This window comes from Anser anser, assembly GCF_964211835.1.
Source record: "Anser anser genome assembly, chromosome: 2".
Taxonomy (NCBI): Eukaryota; Metazoa; Chordata; class Aves; order Anseriformes; family Anatidae; genus Anser; species Anser anser.
The window spans coordinates 113,277,342-113,286,845 of NC_139721.1; the positions used below are offsets into that span (position 1 = coordinate 113,277,342).

Below are 9,504 nucleotides of genomic sequence, written 5' to 3' on the forward strand. Positions count from 1 at the left end.
TACCTGAAGTACTGGTTTGGACCCCAAATGAAAAAGCTGGCTTTGCTTGCTCAGGTTCCTTCTCTGATGGTTTAACAAAACTGAAGTTGAACATAGGTTTTGCTGTGCTCTCTTCTTTTGTACGCTCGGACTTCCCAACGGAAAAGATAGGCTGTGTCTTTGACTCTTCAGTGTCAGCTTTCTTTCCAAACACTAACGGAGCAGCAGTAGTGACAGAATCCTGCTTCTCTTCTGTCCTTCCCAAAGTAAACTGTGAGGCAGCTGCAGACTCTGCACCTGAACACTCTGAGTGAACACCGAATGTAAATGATGGCAAGGCAGCATTTTGTGGACGCAGTCGCAGTACCAAAACCTGCAGAAATAAGTTAATGTCAAGTCCGTAACCCACGGTGTATCTGCAGTACATGAAGGTTTGAACTACATTCTAGTCCTGATCTTTCCAGTCAAAACTGTTTAAAAAACAACCCACCAAACAGTAAAACAAACAAGAAAACCCCATGCTTCCTCTCTACATAAACCTTTTCACAATTGTGTTTTCTGTCCACCACCTGGCTTTAAAAAGTATACGAACTTCTTTGAAAGATCATGTTTTTAGTCTGAACTCCAAAAAAACAGCATGTAGGGCATGTAAAGAACAAGCATGTCATTAATGAAAGCTTTTCTCTAAAAAGGATAAACTTATTCTTGGGGAAAAGTGTGGAAACAGATGTTATCTAGGCAATATTCCTACAGGAAAAACGAATAATTTTGCCACACCTCAAAGGAAAAAATAATTGTGCTTAACAGGTAAGAAAATAAAAAAAATCAGAGCAAACCAAAAAATAAATCACAGAATATGCATCCTCGTTTTAATCATTAAGTATTACCTTTGAGCTCTGCTTTGGTGCTTGGCTTTGCACTTTCACAGGCTACACACTTCGTGGCCTCTGCTTTGTTTTGAACCAAGCAGGTCTCCCAATCCCAGCTTCCTTCAGGCTTCTTGAATTTGTCTAAATCCAGAAATTCTCCAGAAGGAGCAGAAAATGCAGATGCACTGCTACTGGTCACAGGTGTTGGACCCTCTGTGAGACAAACAAGACAGTTAACCATCCTGTTTGAAACAGAACTATAAAATGAACATTAACTTTTAAATTTGATTTGTCAAATCCCACAGAAATGTTCAAAACTACTCCGCAACTCCCCCCCCCCCCCCCGCCCCTGAAAAAAATAAAAGCCACCAAAAACCCACAAAGAAACAAAGAAACAAACAAAAAAACCAGAGTGGAACTCAAAGCTTCCAAACAACACACAACTCTGTTCAGCACACAAGCTTCTGCTGCTGTTGACCACAGTGTAACCTCCATAAAGAGGCCTGACAGGTGCCTTTTAAAAAAAAGGTGCCTTTTAAGAGAGAAGCAGAAGATAACGCTTCAAATTCAAAACCGGAAAGACAAGAATGGCTCTTCCCTTCCACAGCACACGCAGAAAACTTTTATCCTAGTATTACTTGCATCGCTCTTCCTCTTGACAAGTGCAACGTAACCGTGCAATTCACTGCACCATGGTCACAGTAAACCCCTCATTTCCAAAATTCCTCCTTGCAATGGCAAGAGCCTCAGACAAAGATGCCGACTGACCGCTCAGAGGTTGGAAGTCCAAGAGAATCAACTCTGTCTGAAATCCATTATCTTACCTCAGGAAATTTCAGTCTTACCGCACAGGATGATTACAAAAGCCCGGTCTAGTCCATCTTAACTTGTTTTTTCCAGGATATATTTGCACAGGTGTTTTTTGATGTAATGGCATATTAAATGACGTTTAGAGTCAAAGTTAAAATTAGAATCGTATTTTAAAAACAATACAACCACGCTCAAAATCAATTACGGTCACACACAATGGGAAACACCCCAGTACTGCCCTGAAGAAGTTACCCAGCGGGTCACTCGCTTTCTTGAAGCCTACCACTGACCTTCATAGGCATCTCTCTGCTTTAGCTTAAGACTAGTTAAGACTACACTGTCTTGAAATCTGGCTTCACATCTCCCCTCAATTACATACAAACGGTGAGTAGAGGCATTTTGGCCACACTCTGTAATTATTTTTACTTATTTTTTGAAAGAGAAAAACGCAGTCATTTTTAACTCTTTCTATGGAGTTCTCATTTTCGCCAGTGAAAAATCACTATGTTGTTTTTAAATTAAGTCACCCACTTCAGCCATCTTCCCTCACCAGCTGCAAAGCCGGGGGTATCTGCATTGATCCAGCTCCGTACTAATACATTTCACAATCAGTTCAATTTATGCGACAGGCTGGAACCTGGGCTGAGACCTCTGAAGTGCCTGTAAACCAATCCTGCAGACAGCCGCTAACCCATCAACCGTACCTGGGAATCGTGTTGCTTAAAATATTCCATATATGCAACGTACTTTTATTCTGTACAAGATTCACAGAGGCTAGGGTGGAAACAACAGGAAAAAAAGGACCATACCTGGTTTCTCAGACTGACAGGCTACACATTTGTTATCTTCCGTCTTATTTGGTACAAGGCATATTCCACAGTCCCAAGAGCCTTTCAGCTTCTTAAATTTGTCTCCAAAGCCCAGAGTGGCTGTTGTGTCAGTGCTGCTCGAGGAGGATGTCACTGTCACCGAGCTGTCTGTGACCACTGGTCATGTCAGAGCAGGCATTACTCCCGTTCCAGGTTTTGGTGTCTCACATGCTATACATTTTGTAGCTTCCGGTTTGTTTTGGACAAGACATGTATCACAATCCCACGTTCCAGGTACTGTTTTGAATTTGTCTCCAAAGCCCAGCATCCCTGCTGGGGGCGCTGCTGGCTTTGAGGTGTCGCATTGACTTGAACTTACTGTCTGTTTCATACTCTCAACTGTTGAGGCTTTAGTAGCTTGACAAGTTACACATTTGTCCTTTATGTCTTTGTTTTGCAGAAAAGGGTCACATGTATCAGATTGCCAGTACGATGCTTGTTTAGAAGTCTCTTTACCTGCAGAAAAAGTTGTTATTGCAGGCCTAGTATAAACCACTGTGCTTGTCGTAGGTTGTGCAGACGTAGAAGAGCGTGTTTTCAACAATCCAAAGTCTAGGAAGCAAGAAAAAAAAGTCTTCCTGTTAGCGCAGCACCTCACTACATGTAACTAAGTGACTTTACTAGAGGGCAAAAATTTCAACTCAGGTGCCAATGGTTACAACTAGACATTCAGACCGAGCGCAACAGGAAGTCCCCAGAAATCTTATCGAAACGGATGAAATTTCATCTGCTGCACTGGGTCACAACAGAACATTTCGTTAAAGCTTCATTTAACTCTTTGTTTCCAAGCAAGCTTTAAATCAACATTTTCACTGGTCGATACAAGTACAAACAGACAGCAGCTGACTGAAATCTGACAGTCCAACGTGGAATGGAAATAATACAATTTGATTAAGATGCGACGCCCAATCGAATCAAATTTCTAAAGCTCCTCCTTCTGTAGCAGATGACTCAAATCTACTCCAGTAACTGTACAGAAGTTTGTACTCGGAGCAGCAATCCATACGGTATTTTCCCACAGATGCTGAATATTAATTAAATAATAAAAACTCAAGACAATTGAACAACTGTCTAATTTTCTATAATCTTTGTTCAAAATGCATTGCACACAGGACAACTCCTTATTTAAAAGGTGGCAATTTTAACAGAAAAGACAAGCTACTAATACAGAAAGACTAAAGGAAATGCATCTTAAACAGCAGCTCAAGTTGCTTGTAAATCTACCTTGAACATAGTTGTTTTGTGGTTTGTTTGTTGGTTTTTTTTTAGTCAAAACTGAAGTCTTTGAACAATGTGGATTTAGATTCTGTTTCTTTTAAACCGATAAAGAAAGTGAATGTCACTTCACTCAGAGGTCTTTCCTTAAACAAAATGCACAATGTATTTTCTCTCACTTAGCTCTTTCCAGTAGAGAAATGTGCTGCCTTCTTAACAAGTGTGTAAGTTAGAAGAAGACTTTTGGGAAAAGATCAAATCCAATAAAGCCCTTTTTCTTAAAAGATATCTTTTCCACAAACACACTTTATTAAAGTGTTGAAAACAATTGCAATTGCTTAAAAACAAAATTCAGAAAAGGGTTTTTAATGTAAAACACTCCACTGCTGTTTGCAGTTTAAATTTTAATCCACAGGAGCCATTGTAAGCTAAGGCCTAAAGATTCGCAGCTTTCGCCATGTATTTGGAACTGAAGCTCTTTCCTATTCTTTCTTCACCTGGGCTGAAGGTGGGACAGGAGTGTTGAGTTTTACAAACATTTCCTTTTCAATTCCACAAATTGTATTTACTTAAAATGAAACACCGATTATCTGGCTAATTCTCTTAGTACCTCATTTACAATTACATCCTAACACGTAAAGGAGATGCAACCCATCTGCTTTTCATCTTGCAGTTTTACTTCCAGCAACAAACACCACTTAGAATAGAAGGGGGCAGATGCACCCTAACAAATGCAGCGCTTAATGTAATGCTCTCCTACATTCATATTTATAGCAAATACTCTATTAACCTTAAGTCGTGTTTTTGTTTTTTTTTTTTAATAAAAAATGCTAGCATATTTTTTGCAGCATCTTTTTAAAAGGAGTTCATTATCTCACCAGGATTTTTTAGAACGTCTAAGACGCTTCCTTCCTTTAATACGTGGGCAGTGGTGAAGGGACCGCCAACAAAATCTTTGACCTCCTCTTTCTGTGTGTTGATGTTGGTTGAGGTGGTGGTGTCTTTTGAAACAAAAGAAAACAAAAACAGCTTTCACAATGCGACCTAGTTAAAACAGATTATACTCACTTTTGTTAGAAACAAGAATTTCCAGCTTTCATGCTTCTCACATAAGAATCTTCACAAATTCTACTTACTTTGCAATGCTTTATGATTACAAGCAAAACAAAAAGCAACAAAACAAAAAAAAATTATAAAAAGTTCTGTCACTGGAAAAATACTGCAGAAGTCCAACACTGCCTGGAATTGCTAGCATGCGCAGACAGGACAGATTGAAGATTTAATAAAGAAAAAAAGGAAAATCAGCACTTCAGATCTGAAGTGCTAAAGTTTCAGTTACCTAGGGTAAGAAAGGGCGTCACTGGAGTACCACTGGGTCCAGAAAGTTCTGCCGATTTTACAACGGGAACACTAAATGTAAACCCAATCTGCTATGAACAAGAGAGGTTTTTCAGATTCTCAAGCCACAGGAACTCCAATCGAATGCACACACAAAACCAAATCTGAAAGCTGCTCTTCACATTTGTAGCACGCATGCTGAATGACAAATTATAAGCCAGAAGCCTACATACTTTTCTCCATCAAGGCAGATTCTGCTTTAGTGTTCTGCAACAGCCTACTAAATGCCTAAGAAAAAAAGTCAAGCTCCTTTATTATTTTACTTACAGAAGACGTAGGTAGCATTTCTGCCTCAGTAGATTTCACAACTGGAGATGAAAACGCGAACTCAGGACTGCTAACAGTACTTGTTGGTTGTATCTGTATTTTCAAAAGAATTAAAGGTTTATATTTAAGAGCAACAACTACCTGAATTCACTACCCAACAGAAGTCCCGCAGTGACGTCGAAAAACCTGATGTTTGAGTTATTTTGCAGATAAAAGTAATAATAAAACACAGGGAAGTTTCCAAGTGGGTATAGGACAATATCTTCAAAACCAAATTCCAGAAACTGAGAGGAAAAGCTGGAGATGCTACTTAGGTCTAAATGCACGGAGAAGCAAGCCAGGAAGCTGAAGAACGGCAAACTCAGCCCAATGATACTCCAAGAACTTCAGCAAACACCTCAACATGTTAAAGCAGCTATCTACTTCAAACCGTACAAAAAATATTTCAAGTACTCTGGAACAGATTAATGTTTATTTTATTGCAATAATATGCCAATTATTGCACCCTAGGCTCATTCTATGTGAGGCTTATATGACCACGTTACCTCTAATTTAATAACTTAAATAAAGTTGTGGTTTAACCATTGCAGGCAACTAAGCACCACACAGCCACTCGCTCACTCCCTCCAAATGGAACAGGGAAAAGAACTGGAAATAAAGAAGTAAAGTTGTTAAATTTGAGGTAGCATTAATGACTCATCACATGTAATGGCTACCTGGAAAGACAAATGCCATAACCCTGTACATACTCCTCACTCCTTCCCCTTCTTTCCCCCAGCATTTATTGCTGAGCACGATGCTAAATGGTGCGGAATATCCCTTCGGTCCTCTGGGCTCCGCTGTCCTGGCTGAGTGCCCTCCCAGCCTCTTGTGCATCCCCGACCTCCTCGCTGGCAGGGCAGCGTGAGAAACAGAAAAGGACTTGTCACTGTGTAAGCACTGCTCAGCAACAGCTAAAACACCAGTGCCTTACCAACACTGTTTTGCTCACAAATCTGCAACATAGCATCATCTACTATGACGAAAATTAACTCTACCCCTGCCAAAACCAGTATAAATAACTTGGCATAAAGTCCACACCCCCCTTCCCCCGCAGACTTCCACAGCATTTGAAGCAGTTATACAATCACGTTAAACGGGAGTTGGCAGGCTCTAAGACTGAGAGAAGCAGAATCAAAACATTTATGAAAATTTATGCCTTTTTCCCCAAACTGGCATACAACACCAATTTATTCAGCTGCATAGAAACTAATATTTGTTAGTTTCATGAGCACCACAGAAAAAGTCAACTTGCAATAAAGCAGTATACTCATTGTAAACATTATTTATAGCATAAAGATTTACCTTGCCCGCCGCCGTCGCTGCTGCATCTGCCATGCCTGCCGCCTCCGTTGAATTTGCCACGCTTGTCGTTGCCGCTGTTGACTTTGCCTTGTCCTTTGTCATCAGCAGATATGGCATGCCCGCCGCCATTATTGGATATGTCAAGCCTGACGGCACTGTTGAACACGTTATGCCTGACATCGCCACTGTATATATCATGTCCTCCACCTCCTCCTCTGATAGATCTGTCAAGTCCTCCACCTCCGATGGATCTGTCATGCCCTCCACCTCTGATGGATCTGTCACGCTCTCCACCTCTGATGGATTTGCCATGCCCGTCGCAGCTGCTGGAGTTGCCGTGCTCATTGCTGCTGTTGAAACAGCGCTCGGTGACGCTGAGACAGCGCTACTACCAACGAAACTAAAATTGAACTGAGGCAGCGATGCAGTACTGATGGGTAGGGGTATTTTCGGTAGCACTGGTTCCTCCACTTCCTAAAGTTGCAAATTTTAATTTTTCTTATACAAGACATACTACTTTCTCACCCCATCGCACCCAATTTATTAACAAAATTAAATAGAACAAAAATCCATACAAATTAAGAGAAAGCAAGTTTCCAGAAGAAATCCCGATCTCCCCACCTCTGTCTACCACGTCATTTTAATTTATGGCAGGCCTGCTTCCACATTATTCAACAACTGTACAGCAAGAACACTGAAAGTTAACTCAAAACCTGTGCAGAACAGAGAGGCACAGATCACATTTTTTTCTTTCTTTTCTATACTTTAGTCATCAAAGCTCTGGAGAAGCATCATCCTTTCTAACTACCCTCGCATGGCTTCAATTAAGAGTACACTCTCAAGACAAGTGAGAAAGTGTTCCTCTTGCAAAATTAGGCAGGATAGCTGCCAAAGTTTCTAAAGTCACTACAGCAGGGAACGTGGAAAAAGGTAATGTTTAAAGAAGCAGGTAGGTTCAACAACCAAACCAAACACAAAAAGCACCAAAGAAAGTCAGACTAGCAGCACTGAAGATTGTGTTCTGGTAAATACAGTCTATACCATGTATCAGGATGCAAATATAAAAATCAGAAGAGAGCCTCTTAACAACTTCAGTTTTTATCCCTGCCACTTACTTTATTTGATTACTAAGATTGGATGAGTTACGTTTTAAATGGCATAGGAAATCTGACCAAAATTTGTACAGTACTATCATGATCTACTTAGAAATGAGTAGGCAGGGATGTAAGTTGGTACTACTGATATTCAGTGCATCCTGTAGCTTACATCTGTTTCACAGTTTTGATTTGAAAAGTTTATGGAAATTTTGATATTTGGACCATTATTTTATTTGTGTTACAGGAATAAACAACAGTGTTTACGACTTCTTTATATTGCATCATCCAGAAGTCCCATTTAATGATTTGAAACTTAAATTAACTTAAATACTTAATATTAACTTAATATTAATTACATACTTAATATTAACGTAAATACTTAATTTACAGGCAGCTTATATAACATCCAATAAAAGAAAAAATAATCTGAATATTCATGGTCATAGTTTTATGGAATAGATTTTTCCTACTAAAATGAGAAAAAAACTCTCTCACAATGAGTTTGGTGAGTATCAAAAACTGAGTCATCGTTAGCAGATATGCAGAATGCTGTCTTCTACTACTCTTTTTCAAACTCTTGGCCTGTATCTTTCTGTATGACTTAAATATGAAACCAAAAATTAAGCTTTTTTTTTCTTTTTATACTTGGCACTCGTTTCAAGTATCATTCCTGTAGAAAAACTATACAAACCTTCACCAAAACATTACTTCTCTTCTTAGGACTCATTCATTCCATTGCTAACGAGAAATGTTATAGTTTGAAGAATCTCCAAGGTAACAGAATTAAAAATTTCAAAATTATATAAGCAAAGTTCAGGTATTCAAACACAGGAAATCAATTGGAACCTGCTCTGAAACCCACAAGAAAACAAAAACAATGCAAAAATAAAGCGGTATTGTTATAATTTACTATGATGCAATAAAACTGACACACTTAGCTAGTTACTTCAGTAAGCTCAGTGACAGCAATTAATTTAAGAGTCACTTACCTGTTCTTGTACAGCTCTTGATAAATAGTGTATTCCTCTTTCCCTTCTCATTTTGCCGCCTCCGCTACTCACTCCTGAAGACAGACCATTGGACGCAGCAGTACTGAATTTGTAGCTGGTCACATTGCTAGCACACGACAGTACAGAAGTTGGGGGAAAAAAGAGAAAAAAAACTTACCAGCCAATTTTTTTTCAAGATATTAGAGCTGTTATTAGTCCTAGAATTGAATTCTGCTGATCAGAAAAAACCTAAAGCTGTCTCACAAGTTGCTAAACGCTGGTAAATACTTGATGTTCTAAATAGGAAAAACTTTATTAACAGCAGCAATGAAAAGGACATACCTAAGTGCACCGTTCACATGAGAACAATGACTAAGCCAGAAGACCTGAAATAGAAGAGCTGATTTAGATTGTTATTTTCCAGTGCTTCCTTTAAATACGACTGGTTCTCTGATTCTGCGATGCACATGTATCTTTTGCAGGGATATAAAAGAACAGCTCACAAAAATACAGAAAGAGTGCACATATGCACACATACACATGGGAAACACTGCCAACAGCTCTGATAGAATAGGGACGCCTTAGACTTGTGTGGCAAGGTAATATGGCCTAAGCTTCAGAAGCAGCTCTGGCTTTCATGTGGCCATCAGCAGGAACAGCAGAGGTG

General features: G+C 39.5%; 2 protein-coding genes across 4 annotated transcripts in view; both read right to left on the reverse strand.

The window, feature by feature from the left end:
* LOC310895675 (nuclear pore complex protein Nup153-like) overlaps positions 1-1,734 on the reverse strand; it is a 31,123-nt gene extending 29,389 nt beyond the window's left edge. Inside the window, exons 1-3 of one of the 3 annotated variants that reach the window (XR_014580866.1) lie at positions 1,694-1,734; positions 867-1,061; positions 4-352 (exon numbers count right to left, since the gene is read on the reverse strand). The gene's annotated coding sequence lies outside the window, so the exon portion shown is untranslated. Of the gene's footprint in view, positions 1-3; positions 353-866; positions 1,180-1,672 lie in introns of those variants that run through there. The other 2 variants (XR_014580867.1, XR_014580865.1) reach the window with 2 other exon arrangements.
* A 1,205-nt stretch (positions 1,735-2,939) lies between these two features.
* Positions 2,940-9,000, reverse strand: LOC310895688 (uncharacterized protein). The gene is made up of 4 exons (XM_083827283.1): positions 8,838-9,000; positions 6,752-7,225; positions 5,408-5,500; positions 2,940-3,079 (listed from the first exon to the last, which is right to left on the reverse strand). Exons 1-4 carry the CDS (start codon positions 8,886-8,888, stop codon positions 3,065-3,067), a joined length of 633 nt encoding a protein of 210 aa, XP_083683409.1. The 5' UTR covers positions 8,889-9,000; the 3' UTR covers positions 2,940-3,064.
* Between the last annotated feature and the right edge of the window lie 504 nt (positions 9,001-9,504).

What these genes read in the sequence shown, in the direction of transcription:
- LOC310895688 (XM_083827283.1), bottom strand. Translation starts at nt 8,888, where the DNA reads ATGAGAAGGGAAAGAGGAATACACTATTTATCAAGAGCTGTACAAGAA. An exon ending in CAAGAGCTGTACAAGAACAG is followed by an intron (nt 7,226 to 8,837) that starts GTAAGTGACTCT and finishes TTGCAACTTTAG; the next exon opens with GAAGTGGAGGAACCAGTGCT. An exon ending in CAGCGACGGCGGCGGGCAAG is followed by an intron (nt 5,501 to 6,751) that starts GTAAATCTTTAT and finishes TTGAAAATACAG; the next exon opens with ATACAACCAACAAGTACTGT.